The sequence below is a fragment of the Taudactylus pleione genome, unplaced genomic scaffold, assembly GCF_031769625.1.
Source record: "Taudactylus pleione unplaced genomic scaffold, aTauple2 ptg000258l, whole genome shotgun sequence".
In the NCBI taxonomy this organism is placed as follows: Eukaryota; Metazoa; Chordata; class Amphibia; order Anura; family Myobatrachidae; genus Taudactylus; species Taudactylus pleione.
In genome coordinates, this window is record NW_028284660.1 from 652,020 (window position 1) to 671,723 (window position 19,704).

At 49.3% G+C, this 19,704-nt stretch overlaps 1 protein-coding gene across 1 annotated transcript; it reads right to left on the minus strand.

The window, feature by feature from the left end:
• Positions 1-388: 388 nt before the first annotated feature.
• Positions 389-19,375, minus strand: NOP2 (NOP2 nucleolar protein). Its single transcript, XM_088480910.1, has 17 exons — positions 19,238-19,375; positions 17,521-17,663; positions 16,839-16,878; positions 16,670-16,740; positions 16,196-16,560; positions 9,884-9,933; positions 8,735-8,823; positions 8,302-8,498; positions 7,920-8,009; positions 6,266-6,353; positions 6,028-6,168; positions 5,771-5,910; positions 4,831-4,920; positions 4,342-4,464; positions 4,099-4,196; positions 3,159-3,289; positions 389-1,235 (listed from the first exon to the last, which is right to left on the minus strand). Exons 2-17 carry the CDS (start codon positions 17,624-17,626, stop codon positions 757-759), a joined length of 2,298 nt encoding a protein of 765 aa, XP_088337036.1. The 5' UTR covers positions 17,627-17,663; positions 19,238-19,375; the 3' UTR covers positions 389-756.
• Positions 19,376-19,704: the final 329 nt, after the last annotated feature.

The window sequence follows — 19,704 nt, forward strand, 5'->3', positions numbered from 1 at the left end:
TATTGATGTAATACTATCAGCCCTATATCCCTAAACAATTATATTGCCCTGCATGGGGCATGCGATGTCACGCTGGTTCCTTACAAGCCGCTGGCAGAATATTAACCTACAAACCGTCAAGCATTGCCGTTAGTATGAATGATACCACAGGAATCCAATGCCAGGGCTTAGAGGGGATATATGGACCACCTATCAGTACTGCAGATATATAGAAAACAAATGCCTTAAGTTTGGGCATTACAATTGGAACTTGATTTTTAATGCAGAATATAGAAAAATGTGTAAAATGTATAAAATGCTGTGAAAATCCTGCAGGTTATAGGTTGATTGATTTACTTACAATAAATATCAGTAGCTGTCTCACTGGGACAATAACACAGATGAATAATTGTTTTTTTTATCCAATTTATAATAAAACAGGAAAACACGTCATCAAGGGGAAAATCATCAGAGCGTGCACTGAACATCTCACCCGTCCAGGTGGAGCACAGAACACGCCTGCAGAGCATTTCACCCTCCCTAGACTGTCCAGTGTCCTCTTGCAGATTCTCTCACCCTCACGGAGAGTCCAGGGTACGCATACAGAACACGTCCCCTTACAAAGAACGCTGAGCACTTGTCATTTCACTCTCCTGGGGAGTCTGGTATATTAGAGAACCTCACCCTCCTATACAGCGGAATACTGATCAGAGCCCATTGCCGAGCAGAAGGTGCTGGGTGGTGACACAAGGTTACAGAGGCCGCAAAAAGTGGGAATTATTTGCTCTTTTTCTTTTTAGTAAAAAACTTTTGTTTTTTCAGAGAGGTTTTTTTCCCTTGTTTCATCTTCAGAGGAGTTTTCTTCTTATGTTTTGAAGCAGGAATTTTCTTTCCTTGTTGACCCGGAGAAGTTTTCTGTCCTTGTTTCCACGCAGGAGAGTTCTGTCCTTGTTTCCACGCAGGAGAGTTCTGTCCTGGTTTCCTCGGAGGAGTTTTCTGTCCTGGTTTTGCTGGAGGAGTTTTCTGTCCTGGCTTCCCCGCTGGAGTTTTCTGTCCTGGTTTCATTGGAGGAGTTTTCGGTCCTGGTTTCATTGGAGGAGTTTTCGGTCCTGGTTTCCCCGGAGGAGTTTTCTGTCCTGGTTTCATTGGAGTTTTCTTCCCTTGTTTCATTGGAGGAGTTTTCTTCCCTTGTTGTTGCGCTCCCTTATTCTCGGAAGCAGTTTCTTCACTTTGATTGGCGCTGGATGATTCGGTCACTTGATCGAGAGAGAGAGGAATAAGATTAGTGCATGAGCATTGGAATGGGTGTGATACATAGGAAGCTGCCCTGTGTATGGGACATGATCTATATTATTGATCCTCTTTTCTTTTCCCTTTACACCTCTTCCTTTGGAAATCTCATCAGCTCCTTCAGCCTCAGATACCATCTATAAGCTGATGACACCCAAATCTCTTGCTCTCTACGGTCTCAAACTGGCTGTCTGACACTTCCCTCCTGGATGTCCATGTATTTCCCAAAATGTGAACTGGTGAAGACCAAACCCATTGTCCTTTCTTCAAGGGTCCCTCTCACACCCAAGGATTAACAATAAGTAGATATAATGCTGGTATATTCAGAACATTCCAAAATGGATTAAATGATCTGCCTAACTACCAAGGGGAATAATTACCCCTGTACAGTAAGGTACCCTACTTATTGTTAATCCTTGTGTCCTTTATGATTTTTTATTTTTTGTCTGGTTGGGGTTTTGTGTATTTAACCTTCTTATAAGGAGTTGATGGCTTTGAAGAATATACTTTGGATTTTTCTCCAAATTAAGTGTCTAACGGACTTTATGCCTATTCTGCATGTATTTATTACATTGCCCACATTTATTAACCAATGGGCTTCACAGGATACATAATCTGTGATCGTTTACAGTATTATCACATTGATGTATAATGGTTATATCTTCATTTTCAGCGTACATTGTGTTGCTAGGTGACGGTGTTTTTATTTACTTTTTGAATCACGTGGTGTGCGCGACTCCAGGAATGGGAGATGACGTCATCAAAGTGCATCATCGGCATCATCAGTGGGGACCACACACAGGACGCCGATTAGGGGGAGGTTCACGTGGTGCAGGTGGAGGTATACGAAGGTATGTTGTTTGTCTTTTTTTGTACTGCTTGAAAACAGTTTGGTGATAAAACTGAAACGTTGTTGCTACATGGTGACTGCGTCTTTCTGTCTTAATTTGATGTGCCGGAGTGCCGCACCTTTGAGGTCGTGTGTATGTATGTATGTGTGTGTGTATATATATATATATATATATATATATGTGTGTGTATATATATATATATATACACACACACACACACACACCCCTCTCACCTCCACCATGGCCAATTCCTCTCACGCTTGCCACCAAGATTCTGATCGACTTGCCCCAACCTCTCTAACCTAGTCAAGAGTCTCTATTAGTTTCTCCAGCTTTAAACGTGCATTTTAATTACAGACTGACCACCCCTCCTCATAATTGGCCTCTCATCTCCCCTACTTATTCAGCAAGTATCCTTCCCAGTTTACCCTCCAACTGCTCACCTCTTCCCTTCAGTATGCAAGCTCTCACGGGCAGGGCCCTCCTCCCTCGTGTTGTCCGTTAGCACACTCCATGTCACCAGCGCTCTGCTTCCTAGTCTCTTACGGCAGACTCTGGCTCTGTTCGCCCATACAGTAGGTACAGGACCACTGAGAGCCAAACTGACTCCCCCCTTTTTGTACTTCTCAATATGTGTTATTTATAGCATATATGTTTTGCATTTATGCTATGTACTTACTCTTTGGTTACCTGTTGTGCTTTGTACTTATTGCTCTGTATTTTGTATTGTTTTTATATTTTACCCACTTGTATGGCGCTGCGGGTATTTTGTGACGTCATATAAATAATAAAATAATAATAGGCAACTTTTCACTCTCTAGCTACTATTAATCTAAAACTGGGAGGGCTTGCAGAGGATTCTAGTGCAACAAGGACCCGACGAGAGACACAATGGCCAGCTATGGCATAGGGGCAGCTGCAGGCCCCAGAGCTCCACGTAAATAAAAAGTTTTATGGGTCTTGGGATCTCTATGTGTGGTGAGACGCTGGAAGGCGAGCTACTCAGATTTACAGCTGTAACAGGAGGACGCCGCCCACCTTCCTTGGTCACCGGGATGGTGTTGGAGAACTTGCGTAGCTTTGCGATGAAGAATCCGTCCATGTTGTGAGTGTGAGGGTAGAATCTGCGGGACAGCCGCAGGGACTGGTGAAACCGCCGCTCCTTGAATCTGAGGAAGAAGCCAAAGTAAACATTGTGCGGGGTTCACTTAAGTTCAAAGTCCATGATCCACCTACAGCCACCTAACTCCCCATGTATCAAGCGTGGATCCCCCACCAACCTCCCCATCTACCTGGAGTGACCCGTCTTTACCCCCACTACTGTGGAACTTGTCAGCTTAGGGCGAGGACGTGGGAGTGCATTATGGGATTTAAACCGACCGTTTATGTTAATTTATCAGCACCTCTTTTAGGGATTTGGTTATGAGACCGGCGGCCTTCTCAATACAGACATCCGAATCCCGACAAGGGACTTAAGATAGGCGCCGCAATACTGACGCCTATCTTAATCCCGATGCCAGAAGGAGGTAAGTGCGTGGCGCCCTTAGCGATAGCTGCGTGGGTGGTGGTAGGATTAGGTTTAGGGAGCGTAGCTGGGTTAGGTTTTTTTTTTGGGGGGGGGTTAGGGTTAGGCACCCCTAGGGGGAGGGTCAGGCACCCCTCCCAGAAGGATTAGGGTGTGGTAAGGGGGGGGAGGTTAGTTACCACTGAGGGTTGGGGGTGGGGGGGAAGAGAAAGAGGTAGGGATAGGGTACTTCTCTGTCCTGTCTGAATCTTCTCCCTTCGGGCTGCCGGCGGCGGGATATTCAGCCGCTGGGACTTCGTACCCATTCCCCAATTTTATGGTTGGAATTTGCTGAATGGCTTCTTGCTACACAGATTACCAACTATTTACTAACACACAGCAAGTGAGGACCAGACCGATCACTGCACTGTCTCTCCCAGATGTTACCGAGCGATCACTATAACAGGACCTTACCTCACAAAGCCTTCTTTCCCAAAGTCCAGGCCTGTGGGTACAAGTTTGACGTTTCTCTTCTTCAGGGCATAATCCACAACGCACTCATTCTCCTCCACCTGCAGCCAGAAATAACGGCAGCCTCAGGGTAAAGCAGCAGTGTACATTTCCTATGGGCATCATCATAGAAAGCCCGGTTCCAGTGACGCGGGTGGAAGGACAGGTGATACAATAAGTGGGGGGGAGTATCGGTGTGACACTTACAGTGATGGAACATGTGCAATAGACCAGGAATCCGCCACTAGACGACTGAGCATCCAGAGAGTCAATAGCGCTCAGTATCAGCTCCTTCTGTATGTGGGCGCATCGCTGGACGTCCTGTACGCTCTGCATGGAGATATAACGCACATGGTGAGCACCCTGGCAGGTCCTACCTGTGATACATGTACCACTACCACCTTTCCTGTATCCACCCTCATTCCCCAGGTCTTCTATATCAGAGTTTACCAACTCCAGTCCTCAGGGACCTCTGTCACTGCATGTTTTCCAGATCTCCTAGTTGGTGCACAGGTGTCTTCAATAGATCCACCGGTCGTGCTCATTATTTCACTTGTGCTACTGATGAGATCTGTAAAACATGCACTGTTAGGGCACTGGGGACCGGAGTTGGGAAACACTGGTTTATGCTTCTCCCCTCTCCACTGTTACCCTGGCCGGGTCATAGCGCCATTGTCCTGCCATGAGCTCACTCACCTTGTTGGTTTTCACAGATGGATCTTTGCTGATGATCCCGGTTCCACTGCATGGAGCATCCAGGAGAACCCGATCAAATCCTCCTAGGACCTGGCGTTAGGATAAGGATTGAGAGAGCGATAAAACAAACAAGATTAGGTTTTTACCATTGGAAAGGAAGGTAACCAAGGGATGCCAAGGATTATTTACCAACACTGGGCCTAATTCAGACCAGCTCGCGAGAGCTGAGCGCTCGCAAGCAGGTCGATGTTGGCCAAGTGCGCATGACAGAGGCGGCTCCGTCGTGCGCATGCGCGAGACCAGAGTAACGACGGCCAAGCCGTCGTTATGGGTCTCGCACCAAAGGTGGCGTGCTGTCGATGGTGATTGACAGCACGCCCCCTTTGGTGGGCATGCCAGGGGCGTGGCTGCCCAGACGGAGGCGTTCCCATGGGAATGCCTACCATCTGGGGCCGGCCCCACTTTTTGCACTCCAGGGCTTGCGGCAACGAGACCCTTCCGCAAAGGTCTCGTCGCAAGCCCGATGGTCGCGATGGTCTTGACCATCGCGACCATCATTTTGGCCGCTCGCTATAGCTGTGGGTGGTCAGTCACAGCTATGCGAGCGGCCAGGAGGCCGCTCTTAAATTCAGAGGGATGGCCTTGATTCACAGAGAGCGCTCTGTCAGAGCGTCTGGCCCTGAATCAGGGCCACTGTTCAAGAGGTGCAAATCTGCACTCAGTAGACCGCAATAAGTCAGTAATTCTCTGTCTGATTGGCTGCAATGGCTGAGTTCAGATTTGCATATGTAGGCAACATTAAGTACGACTCAGAATCCTGCCCTGCACAGACTGGCTACACCCACGTTCCCTGTCCTGCAGACGCTCGCTCTCCCCCCTTCCATGAGATCCTTCCCCAACCACTACCTCATTCCTTTCTCCACGACTATACTGCACTTACCTTGGAGATTTGCCGGCCATCGTAATTGCAGATTATAGAGTTGGTGATTCCCAGTCTGTGCAGATTTCCCACCACACTCCGGAGGCGCTCAGCGTTCATATCATTAGCGACGATAACCCCTGTATTCTTCATCAGCTGGGCTGTGGACGAGGGAATGACGACATACATTCAGCACAACGCATCACACCATCGTCAGCTCCCCAGGACGAAATATGTCACAGTCCATAATGTATAGTGACTCTGTGAGCGCTACTCACCCATGTAGCTGGTCTTCCCTCCGGGGGCACAGCACATGTCCAGCACCCGTTCATTCTCCTGGGGTGCCAGGGCGATGACTGGTAACAAACTGGATGCACCCTGTAACATGTAGTGTCCCGCCAGATACTCAGGGGTGGCACCTGGGTGGTCAGGGGGCATTAAACAGTCAATTAACCTCCACTGGCCCAAACAAACAAGACGCTGCGCTCTATCCTTCTCCCGGCTTTCAAAACTTACCAATCGGAACAGAGGAATCGTAAATGACCAGTCCGGTCTTCGACCATTTACCCAACGGGTCCAAGTTTACGCCGCGGTTGATGAGAGCCTAAAAGCACAGCGCAGGAAACAGAAATTAGTTATGAATGAGGAATAAGTAATGCTGATGTGAGAGGGGAAAAGTAATAGGCAATGAATAATTGGGATAAGAGTCAAACAAGGGAACGGAGCATTGGGACCAGCTGAAAGGGAAGACGTCGGAAAGCTCAATATGAATGGGAGAGAAACCAAAATAAAAAAACCTGATCGGTAAACGTAGGATACTACACACAAAAAAACTACCTATGTTACTCCCGATTCAGGGACGGTAACGATTACTCCTATATAAGCGCAGGACAATCTAACTATATCTCCCCTAAGATTCCTGCCGCTTCTGGTTATGGCTTAGGCCACGTATTTTCTTGTAGAATGTTAACTTGCTGGGGCAGAATTATCATTCCACTGTAATATTAACGGCAGCTTCCTTACACCGGTCAAAACTGTCTTTTAATAGCTGGTTATATAATCTAGTTAAAAGGACACCAGGGGGTCAATCCAATTAAGTGTAAACTGCGAGTTGCTGTTTTCTCATCGAATTCACATAGCAAATTCATTCTGCAATCCAATCAGTCAGATTGAATTCGCATTTTTCCATTCACTCCTTTCTGAGGATGAGAGATGGAAAGGAAAATCTTTATTTTAAGGTTAAAATGTCGGACCCCTTAGACACCCTCCCTGATGACTAATTAGGCAATTGGAAGTTTCCAATTAACTTAATTAGTCCAATAAATACAAGTCATTAATTGGGGTTAAAAAAAAAAAAATGGCCACAAATTACCCCAAAATGATCTTTTTCATTAGATCAGGCACCGCAAATTTAATTACAGTATTTTTTAATTGAAAAATAATAATTTTTAGTTTTTTTTTTTTTACAATTTTTTCAAAGTGCCCTCTAAGTACCCCAAAAATCACCTTATTTTTTACCTACTTTTTTCTTTGCATTTTTCATTTAATTTGTTTGAGATTAAAAAAAACAAAAAACAAAAAAAAAAAACCCTTTTTCGATTAATCTTTTTTTTTTTTTTTTCTTAAACACAGCCATTTGACACCATTTAAAACCTTCAGTACTTTCGTAATGCCCACAAACAGCCTTCTATACGGTCCTGCTAATGAAATCATCAATTTTGGGAGGTCCAGGATGGTCTCCCCACTTTTTCATGCACTAATCTCACATTGCATTTGCCAGTCAATTCGCAAACCTAAGCTGCGAGTACCGTGAATAGGCATTTTTTGATTGGATTGGAGAATTCTCGGGTGGGCAAATTCATGAGAAGTCTGCGAGTTTCATGAAACAAACTCGCTACTTGCAATTCGCACTTAAATGGATTGACCCCTAACACGGAAGAAAATTATTTGCATTCTGGTCGCTGCCTCCAGAGGTCCTTATATTGGTCACAATCAAAGACGTCCATGTCCTCACCCCCTCCGGCCTCCTGTCCTGCTGCTTCTATCAAACTTTATTCTGAAAAGACCAATTTCCACAAGTAGTGAAACGATCAGACAATAAGACAAACGTAAGCGGAGTGGTCGATAATTGGGTGTACAGAGGGCGATGTAGGACTGGGGGGCGTTTTACCTGCGCCAGGTCACGTCTTCGGGTCTTTAACGTATTGGTTCTGATGGTGACTGGACGATGAACTTCACAGGACTCCAGAAAGTCCACCAACTTTTGAGGGAGAGGAAGAGAGTTGTATCAAGTTTTAGGCATGTAGTCATTATGTCGACAAGGATGAAATGTCAACCGTGAAAATGTTGACACTGATGTTTACTTTTGTGACGGTCGAGTGTCTCAATTTTCAGTGTTAGGTTTGGGCTGCGGTTAGTGCTTGGGATTAAATACTGTAAAAACTCTATGCGGACATTTCATATCGCACCCATATTTTCGCCCTAGCACCCGCCTCCATTCCTCCTTTCTACCCCAGAGCTTCATCACAGACAAACAATGGTGCCGTCCTCACCTCTGATACAGGGAACAGGCCGCTGAGGGTTTCGATCATGTAGTCCCCGTAACTGTAGTAGGTGCTGAGATCCTTGCAGAGCACAGAGAGGTATTCCTGCCTGGAACGCTCCCCTCCCCGCTTCGCAAAATCCTGTAACACACCCACAACATCCTTGATGCGTTCCTGCACTGCGGCAAGGTCCAAGGGTCCCGAGACTGGGCAGTGATGTAAGGAATCTAATACTACTCTCAATGGGTAGGGGCTCAAATGCTACAGGTGCTACCTGCTGATTCCTCTCTAGCCAGCACTTAACCCTCCATTACTTGTACAGCCAGATACATCATACCCATTCATTTACATAACCCCCTGAGCAGTGCTGCCCTAAGCATGTTTCCAGTTTCCCCGTATGGACATCACATGACTTAAAACCAGAACGCACACACAAGGATACGCTCTTTATTCATTTCCTCTGTAGTTGGCAGGGTAAAATGCTCGTCATCCACATTGAGCTGAATGTCGTCATCTTCCTCCATCTTCTCCCTGGATAAAGCCAACAATGTACAATAGATATATTATTAATTACTGAGGTCAGTCTGTGCAGCCTTTCTGTGTGCAGCCAGAGGGGGAGAGAGGCAGGGCACGCCGTGCGCAAGCAGAGGGAGAGAGAGAGGCAGGGCACGGCGTGCGCAGGCAAAGGGAGAGAGGGAGGCAGGGCACGCCTTGTGCGCAGGCAGAGGGGGAGAGAGGCAGGGCACGCCCTGTGCGCAGGCAGAGGGGGAGAGAGGCAGGGCACGCCCTGTGCGCAGGCAGAGGGGGAGAGAGGCAGGGCACGCCCTGTGCGCAGGCAGAGGGGGAGAGAGGCAGGGCACGCCCTGTGCGCAGGCAGAGGGGGAGAGAGGCAGGGCACGCCCTGTGCGTAGGCAGAGGGAGAGAGAGGCAGGGCACGCCCTGTGCGTAGGCAGAGGGAGAGAGAGGCAGGGCACGGCGTGCGCAGGCAGAGGGAGAGAGAGGCAGGGCACGGCGTGCGCAGGCAGAGGGAGAGAGAGGCAGGGCACGGCGTGCGCAGGCAGAGGGAGAGAGGCAGGGCACGGCGTGCGCAGGCAGAGGGGGAGAGAGGCAGGGCACGGCGTGCGCAGGCAGAGGGGGAGAGAGAGGCAGGGCACGGCGTGCGCAGGCAGAGGGGGAGAGGCAGGGCACGGCGTGCGCAGGCAGAGGGGGAGAGGCAGGGCACGGCGTGCGCAGGCAGAGGGAGAGAGGGAGGCAGGGCACGGCGTGCGCAGGCAGAGGGAGAGAGAGGGGCAGGGCACGGCGTGCGCAGGCAGAGGTGGAGAGAGGCAGGGCACGCCGTGCGCAGGCAGAGGGGGAGAGAGGCAGGGCACGCCGTGCGCAGGCAGAGGGAGAGAGAGGCAGGGCACGCCGTGCGCAGGCAGAGGGAGAGAGAGAGGCAGGGCAAGCCGTGCGCAGGCAGAGGGGTAAGGCAAGCAGCGATGAGGCAGAGAGGCAGGGCATGGGGCACGCAGGCAGAGGGAGAATTGGTGGTCATGGAAATTACAACATATCGAGTGCAGATTAACAGTGTTTATACAAGTCCAAATTTTACCTTTCATCTTTTTTTCTCTGTTTTCCAGCCGCTTTCTCTATTGGGAGAAGCTAAAACAAAAAATTTGATATATGGTAAGAACTTACCTTTGTTATCTCTCTTTCTACGAAGTCCATAGGGTCCACAATGAGACCTTGGAGTATAGGTCATTCAGTCATCCGGCCACCTTACGCAGTAAATTTTTCTCCCAGGATGCACTTGGGTCTCCCTCTATACCCCGCCCCCAGGCCAAGGTACCTCAGTTTTGTAGCAAGCCAGAGGATAAAAGAGAAGAAAGTCTGGAACACACAAGAATCACATTCTTACACAGAAGGAGACGGAAAACCGGTGACCAGAGCAAAGCCCATCTGAAGCACAGATGCGACAGGGTGGGTGCCCTGTGGACTTCGTAGAAAGAGAGATAACAAAAGTTCTTATATCTCTAATTTTCTACTTCAGGGTCCATAGGCTTCATAGGTAGACCTTGGGGATGTCCCAAAGTAGTACCTTCAAGGGTGGGGAGACATCTCGAAAGGCAAAGGTATCAAAAGCATAATACCTCAAAAAAGTCTGGACAGAAGACCACGTGGCCGCCTTACAAAGCTGAACAGCCGAGGCGCCACGGCGAGCTGCCCACGAAGGACCCACAGACTGAGTAGAATGAGACATAACAGAGGGCGGCACTGGAAGGCCCTTATGAGCCAAAGTTTGTTTACTGGCTGGCCAAACCTTCTTGTGGAAACCATGAAGAACAAACAAGGAATCTGACTTCCGTAGGGAACTGGTACGGTCCACAAATCCCCTGAGGGCACATACCACATCCAATGAGGCCTCACCTGCCAAGAGATCTGGGGAATTAAAGGCCGGCACAAAAATTTCCTCATTAATGTGGAAACTAGAGACCACCTTATGAAGGAAACCAGGGTGAGTCCGAAGCACCGCCCTGTCCTGGTGAAAAACCAGAAATGGGGAACGACGAGAGAGCCCCCAAATCTGACACTCTTCTGGCAGATGCAATAGCCAGAAGAAAAACAGTCTTAGCAGTAAGCCATTTGGAATCGAGCGGCCCTGGAGGGCCCTAAGAACCACAGCCAAATCCCAAGACGCCACAGGAGGGAATGCGAAGGACACCCTGTAGGAAAGTGCGGATATCATGAATAGGAGCAATCCTACGCTGAAACCACACTGAAAGGGCAGAGACATGCACTTTCAGTGAAGCAAGCCGAAGATCAAGGTCCAACCCCGCCTGCAGGAAAGTCAAAACTCTGGAACTCCGAAACACCTGGGGGTCGTATCCTCTGGGCCGACACCAAAGTAGGTATGCTACACCCCGTGGTAAATCCTGGCAGAGGCCGCTTTCCATGCTCCGAGCATGGTGTTAACCACAGAGCCAGAAAAACCCTTGGACCTTAGGAAGGATGTCTCAAGAGCCATGCCGTCAAAGACAGACGACCGAGGTACGGGTAAAGGCAAGGACCTTGAGACAACAGGTCCGGACGCTGAGGTAACAGCAACGGAGTGTCGATGGAGAGACTCTGAAGCTCTGGAGTACCAGTGCGTCTGGCCCACTCTGGAGCCGCCAGCAGGACAGTGCCTCCTTCTTGTTTGAACTTCCAAAGTAATCGAGAAAGAAGGGAGATTGGAGGAAAGAGGTACGCAAACTGGAAGGTCCACTTGACTGACAAAGTGTCTACCAAGAGAGCCTTGGCGTCCCTTGTCCTGGACCCGTACAGAGGCAGTTTGTGATTTTGTCCGAAAGGCCCCACTTATCCACTAGGAGCTGAAACCATTCCCCGGGATGCACGTTGTGACGGCTGAGGAAGTCCGCTTCCCAATTAAGAACTCCTGGAATGAACACTGCCAAAATGGCTGGTAGATGGCCTTCTGCCCATGTCAGGATGCGGGACACCTCTGACATTGCCGCCGGACTTCGAGTCCCTCCTTGATGGTTTATGTAAGCCACGGTCGTGGCATTGTCTGACTGAACTTGCATGGGTCTTCCATAAAGTATGAGTCTGGCTTGTTGCTGGGCCCTGAAGACTGCCCGAAGTTCCAATATGTTGGTTGGTAGAGCAGACTCCTCTGCTGTCCACCGTCCCTGAAAGGAGTGTGGACCTGTCACTGCGCCCCAACCCCGGAGACTGATGTCTGTCGTTAGAAGGACCCAGTCCGGAATCCAAAAGGTGGACTGACTGCAGCCACCAAGTCAGAGACAGACACACCTCCGGAGAGAGCACCATCATTTGTGTCCTTATCCGATGGGGTAATCCGTCCCACCAGGAAAGGATCAGTTTCTGCAGAGGCCGGGAATGAAACTGGGCATATTCCATCAAGTCGAATGTCGACACCATGGATCCCAGTAACTGCATTGCCGAGTGGATCGACACTCAGCGACTGTGGAGGGATCTGCGCACCCGCGTCTGCAAAGTGGATATCTCGTCTGCTGCCAGAAAAATCCTTTGCTGTTGGGAATCTAACAGAGCCCACAGATGGAGCATCCTTTGAGACGGGATCAGGGAGGACTTCTTCCAATTGATCAACCACCCGTGCATCTGCAGCAGATATTGTGAGCTGTAGGTGGTGGTGAAGTACCTCTGGAGACCCTTAACAGTAAGAGGTTGTCCAGGTATGGTAACAGGCGGACCCCCTGCAGCCGCAGATGGGCAAACATTACCGACATAATTAATGTAAACACCCAAGGTGCAGTAGAGGCCAAACAGCAGAGCCCGAAACTGGAAATGTTGTTGTGACACAGCAAACCTGAGAAAACGCTAGTGAGCAGAAGCAATCGGGATATGCAGGTATGCATCCTCAATATCCAGTGACACCATAAAATCCCCAGGTTCCATAGCCAGTATGATTGGGCGTAGGGTTTCCATCCTGAACAGAGGTATTTGTTCAGGGACCTGAAATTGATGATAGGTCGGTGGGATCCGTTCGGTTTTTGAACTACTGGAAAAATAACCCGTTCCCCTCTGGGATAACGGGACCAGTACGATGACCCCTGCCTGAAGCAAGAACTGTACTGCCTCCTGAATAGCCAAAGCCTTGTTGGACAGGAGGCCTGTGCAGTGGAACTGATGGGGAGGCCTTCTGCGGAAGGAGAGGGCGTACCCCTGAGAGCCCACTTTTGTTCACCCAGGTGTCTGTGGTACTCTGACACCAGCATTGGGCGAACTGAAGTAGTCGGCCTCCCACCCTGGGATCCCCCGGGGAGAGGCCCGCCCCGTCAGGCCGAGGGCTTGTCAGGCTTTGCAGCCGGACGTCTTGCACTCCAAACCTGGTTCTTGGGCTTGGTAGTTTTCTTGGTGTTTGAATGCCTAGGAAAGGACTGAGTTCTAACCTTACCTGGGGCCCGATAGGTCCGAAAAGGACGAAGTCCGAGATCCAGGGGGAGCAGAAGCAGAAGGCAGACAAGCCGACTTAGCCGCTGCCAATGTATCCACAATTTTGTCCAAATCGGGTCTAAACAGAACTTTACCGTTATAAAGGTAAACACTCTAGGCCCTTTTTCGAGTCCGCATCTGCTCTCCAAGAGCGAAGCCAAAGAGAGCGGCGAGCCGCAATGGCTGCAGTGGAAATCCAAGCATTCAACAAGCTGACATTCAAGACAGCCTTGTTAATATAGGTAGCTGAATCTCTTAGGCTGCCCACAAGATTCAACTGCTCCCTGGTCGCATCCAAAGACAAGGACCCTTCCAGGGTGTTTGCCCAACATTCTATAGCCTGAGCCACCCAGCAGACAGCCATAGCTGGTCTGCACGCGGCACCTGAAAGTGAATAAATGGATTTCAGGCAAACTTCCACCTTCCTATCTGTAGTATCCTTCAGGGACGACATGGAAGGCATAGGGAATCCACCGCCGGTGACGTTTCCCATTAGTAAAATAGTCCACGGCAAAAGGGTAAGCATAGGCCAGATGCTTCTGCGGCTGGTAACGCTTTCCAGGCATTTTACCAAGCCACCTCCAGGTGTTCCACCAGCTGGTCAGAAAGGAAATATAGCAGCGGTCACTTTTATGTCCTTGAAATATGCATGTTTGGACTTAGGTGCTGGAGGTTTGTCCTCCTCTATGACCAAGGCTGCCCGAACAGCTTGTATCAAACATGGAATATATATTTTTGGTTTGGTCTCTACCTCATGTGTGGTGTCAGGTTGGTCTCTACCTCAGAGTCAGGTTCATCCAGGAGCACCCCATAATCAGATGGCATAGCATCGTCATCATAGAGTAGATTGAGACGACGGCAAAAATCTCTTAGCTGGTCTACCTTGGGGTGCCTCACTCTGCCGCACCTCAGCCACGCTCTAACGCGGTGGGAATCGTATTAACCCACGGAGGGGACACCTGTATGGATGCAGCCGGCTGATGCAGGCTCTGAGAGGGCACAAGCTGCTGCTGTGTGAACCCTAACGGGGAAAACACAGGAGGGACAGCTAAACGACCCGCAATGGCCGTTAGTGCTTGTGCAAAGCACGCTCAAGGGGGATCCTGCGAAGTGACAGAGACTGTATAGGAACCTGGAGTAGCATAACACCTCATACATAATCCCTCAAGGACCATGTCTCCCACCCCCAATTCCACTGCACATTTTTTACAGGACAGCCGGGCGGGAGCCAAATTTGCCATATCACTCTCACTGCCAGACATAGTGAAAAGGATACCAATATACTGTATGTGACCCCCTGCACAGAAATCAACAGACTGAGAGGTTGCACCACGACAACACCAGTGTTAGTGCTCAGTGAGAAAGAACAGGCACAGGGAAAGTAAAATGGCTGACAGTTCAGAAAATGAAACTCAGACAGACAGTGCTAGCAAAGTCACATACAATGCAGAATAATAACACCTGCACATAATGGCACTTACTGATCAACTACGCAGACTTAGCGTCTGGTAGGACAAAAGTGCTACATACACTGACCACGTCCAGGAGGAATGTAGGGGGACCCGGGCTCCGGCACCACCTGCCGTGACCTGTGACTTTCAGCCAGGAGAAAATGGCCGCCGGAGATCTGAGGGGGCGTATCCAGAGGAGGGAAGCTGCCACAGCCCAGCCAGACCGCGGTGGAAAGGCGAGCTGGGGAGGAGCCGGCTGTTAGATAGGGAAGGCTGCCTCCCCTGGCCAGCGTTTAACCCCCGGGACCCTGGAGCGTTCCGCAGAACTCCAGCCCCGATGTCCCTGGTGGCCTAGTGGAAGCCAATACCTGGCTCCACTTGCTGTCATCCCCAGCGCTGGGGGAAAACTAAAAAACAAAACAAAACAAAAGACTAACTCGGCGCACACCATCGCAGTGACGTGACGTGCCGCTTACCTGCGTCCCCGTAGCGTCCGGCCGCAGTTCAGGGATCCTCCGGGGTCCCTGCTAGCCAAGACCCCAGAGGCCTGCCGAGATCCCTGGATCAGTACCAACGGGGTGACGCGTGGACATCCCCTGGACTGTCCGCACTTGAAGGAATTTTCTTTGAAAATAAAAAATCTTCAGAGGCGGTTTTAACAGCCCCACCGCGAGTGTGTGACCCGACTCCCGCCGGGCACCCAATAAAACTAAGGAGCTTCTGGCCTGGGGGCGGGGTATAGAGGGAGACCCAAGTGCATCCTGGGAGAAAAATTTACTGCATAAGGTGCCCCGTATGAATCTGCATCACCTATACCCCAAGGTCTCCCTGTGGAGCCTATGGACCCTGAAGTAGAAAGTAAAAAGAAGCAAAAAATGTCTCTAGATTATGTTAATAAGCCAGGAGCTACAGTTGTGCCCTTAATCTTCCCCTGACAGAGCCAGGACTAGCACAGTGTATCCTCGCCAACAGCTACAATTGTTATTCTACAATAGGATGAATCAGGTATATCTGAGCCAGCTTAAGCTGGGTACACACTAGGTCGACGGGTCGGCCTTTAGTATACACACTTACCAATTTGTCTGCCCGATGTGCCGGGCTTGACAGCTCAAACGAGCGGGCATTTAAGTCACCAACCCAGTTGAGCTGTCAATCAGCGCCGAATGACATAGCATGTGAACGGACGATTGGTGGGTCGCCCGTACACCAGCAGATGGTCGATAGATCTTTCAGATATGTTGGCCATCGGCTTTGCTGCACAGCAGATCAGATATGTCTGTGAGTGACGTAGTTCACAGACATATCCGCTGTACACACCCAGCGATGCACTATAGATATAAACAAGTGGGCGATTGATTGATTTATATATATATATATATATATATATATCTCAATCAATCAGTGTGTACCGAGATTTAGACTGTAAGCTTATTGCGCTTTATAAAGAAAACAAAAAGTACATGATATCTGGTGTATGAGCAATCCAGGTGACTTACATCCTCCTCATCCTCTGAAGAAGCTCCAAAGTCATCTTGTAGATCATCGCTGTCCGAAAGCTCTAGTGCTTTACTGGGTTCATCCTCTTCACTCTCCTCCTCCTCATCATCATCATCAGGTTCACCCTCTCCACTCTCATCATCCTCGGATTCATCCTCTCCACTCCCTCCCTTCTGATCACCTGGCACATCTTCTTCACTGTCTACTTCCTGGTGACCAGGTTCCTCCTCCTCGCTCTCCATCTCCTCCTCGCTCTCAGCTTCTTTCTCCATCCTCGCTTTCTTAACAGGTTTCAGCCACTCGGCGTTATCGTCACTGAATCCAGCAGATTTTTTCTTCCCTTTCAAGACCACTCCAACATTTCCTAAGAAAATATAGAACAGAAATAAAAAATAAAGCTTGTGTCCAAGATTAGAGACTCCAGTTGAGATAACCAGTTGGTGCAATATGATGGGGAGATAGTCTCTAGTTACCATTCTGCTTTGCCTCCTCTGGTTTCTTGGGCTTGGTTTGCGGTTCCACGGCATGTCGTCTTTTTGCTGCTCTATAATAGGATTGGGAATAATTAGGATACAAAATAATTACAAGATTCTAGAAAATGCAAGAAGGAGCCTTAAACCCCAAAGTTCCTCTCTCTCTCACCTCTTCCTGCCGCGGCTGGACAGACGTTTCCCTTCGGAGTCTGGAAAAGCCAAAAAAAAAAAAAAATACAATAAAGGCAAAGTGATACAATGCGCCATCGTCGTGTATTTATCTTGAAAAAAAAAAAAAAACAACAACCACGCTGCCCAACCCGCAAAAAACAACTTATTGTACAGATCGTTTTCTCTCTGCAATACAAAAATATCTCCTGCTAGGACATATCTGGAATGACATCTATAGACAATCTTTAAGAAATTAAAAATAATGGTCGTGTCTTTTTTTCAATCGTAAAAGCACCTAGAGGTCAATATAAAAATCTGTCTCCAGCTCAGGTTAGAAAGTGGGTTTAACAAAGGCAGAATCAGCCAGTCATGGAGACTGAGTACAGTGATCTGCACTAGAGAAGACTTACAACAGTCCAAACAGCATTAGCAGGTTTAATAAATATTTTAAAGGTACTACTTAAGCTGTTACTCCATCTCCCATTCATAATATATCTGCCCCCTCTTTAATGGGTCCATCTTTCATTGGGCAGTAACACTGTACATTCTGAATCAATGTACTAAGATATGACATTTCTGTTAATTAATCTGGTCTACCGCGTTTCAGCGATGAACGTGTCCCTCACACCTAAATAATACACGTCTACATGGACACTGCAGTCATGCGTTGCGCTACTTGCCTTCACTCAGAAACTTGCTCAGCTCATTCTCGGCCCCTGGCTGCTTTCTTGACTTTCGCCCAGGTCCCCGGGGCACCTTCTTCAGCGGGTCCAGTTTCCTACCCATGATGCAACTGTGAGGACGGAGTGAAGCTTCTGAATGGCTGCAAGAAGAGCAAGGTGGAACATATGAGCCCGGCAGCGGCTACATTAGCATCAGTATGTCCGATGCACGGTTTAAGGCAATTCCTCAGCTACACGACGTATTATAGGCACCAAGAGCAGTTCTGCAGTCTATTATGAACCAATCACCAATTCTTTATGACCCGAGCCAATAGTCTTCAGAACGGCTTATCAGTTTGATCCATTGTGGACCCTGCGTCCTAGTGAATCGGGAAGCGGACTTCTCTTGGATGCTTGTTGAGCTCACCAAAGGCTGCATCCAGTGTTAATTGTCTGCGCTACATCAACTCTATTTGGCTATCTAATCAGCCCTATGTATAAACGACAGCAATTCAGGACTAAATGTTAAGGTTATGTGCCCACAGCAGCACTGGCCATCTCCTGGATCTGGAACACAGACCACCGCTTGGAATGAGGAGCTACTGATGCTGTAAGAATGGACACGGCAGGTCCCTGTTTTTCAGAGCTTGCAAACTACAGAAAGCAATACAATGCTGAGACATGAGCAGGTATTGGAGATCGTAGTGACATCACCGACCTTAAATAAGAATAAATATGCATTCTGCTCAGGGCATCTGTTACCTAGGAGACTGTAATTCCCACAAGCTTTGGCCTTGTAAGGGTGGCAGAGTAATGGCAGACAGAGGAGCAACACCCTCATCCTCCGCAACCTCTGGGTTGAGTAAAAGCAGAAGTGGCCATCCCTCTGCTGTAGAACTACAAGTCTCAGCATAGCCAGGGGTGTCGGGTATGGTCAGCGCGCAACGGGGGCACCTTACGGAGACTTCTAGCGCATTATATTGCTCTCTAAAACACACATTAATATACACGCTATCAGATCGCTGTGCCTGTGCTTTAAAGTTATTTATTGAGTTAAAAAAATAAAATAAATTGGTCAAAACTTTGTCCTGAGGAGTTACAGGAAGAATTTGGTAGCATGTACTGGTGCAGCCAGCACAGGACACACATGGGGTACTTGGGCCATTAGAGGGACTGGTGCAGCCAGCACAGGACACACATGGGGCACTTGGGCCATTAGAGAGACTGGTGCAGCCAGCACAGGACACACATGGGGCACTTGGGCCATTAGAGAGACTGGTGCAGCCAGCACAGGACACACATGGGGCACTTGGGCCATTAGAGAGACTGGTGCAGCCAGCACAGGACACACATGGGGTACTTGGGCCATTAGAGGGACTGGTGCAGCCAGCACAGGACACACATGGGGCACTTGGGCCATTAGAGAGACTGGTGCAGCCAGCACAGGACACACATGGGGCACTTGGGCCATTAGAGAGACTGGTGCAGCCAGCACAGGACACACATGGGGCACTTGGGCCATTAGAGAGACTGGTGCAGCCAGCACAGGACACACATGGGGCACTTGGGCCATTAGAGAGACTGGTGCAGCCAGCACAGGACACACATGGGGCACTTGGGCCATTAGAGAGACTGGTGCAGCCAGCACAGGACACACATGGGGCACTTGGGCCATTAAAGGGACTGGGCCAGAGATCAGGCTGAGACCGGGGACAGAATATGACGCCGCCGGTACCTGAGCTACGAGCTGCCGCTACCTCCGGCCGCCGACACTCCTGCTGCAGCTTCACGTGTCTGAGAGATCCCTGCCGCTTAGTGATGACGTCAGACGGACGCGGCGGCTGGAGGCAAGGTGACGTGCAGCCGAACATGGGGACTGAATGAATGTGGTCTCCTGTAAAATGGCGGCCAGGGGACATTGTTCCGGTTGTGTCACTAGAGCAGCGCTCCACCTGGGGGGCAGAGTCTTCGTACAGAGATGATGATGATGAGCCTGGGGGAGATGTATTATTATTATTACACGGTTAGGAGGCCGCTGCCGTCTGTGCGGCCTCATGGTGGATTTTTTTTCACAGTTATCCGGGCTCAGGGCCTGGTTCAGAGCCGGACGCTATTTGCGGACGCTCGTTCAGAAAAAGGGGCTGGCTATTTAAATTAAGCGCTCGCTCTTTGCGGTCTGTTGACGCCTCTATGTCTGAACGA

Coding starts and splice junctions, on each gene's coding strand:
- NOP2 (XM_088480910.1), bottom strand. CDS start 17,626: ATGGGTAGGAAACTGGACCCGCTGAAGAAGGTGCCCCGGGGACCTGGG. Junction 4,465..4,830: donor CATCTGTGAAAACCAACAAG/GTGAGTGAGCTC, acceptor ATCTCCATGCAG/AGCGTACAGGACGTCCAGCG. Junction 1,236..3,158: donor CATCCCGGTGACCAAGGAAG/GTGGGCGGCGTC, acceptor CTCTCGATCAAG/TGACCGAATCATCCAGCGCC.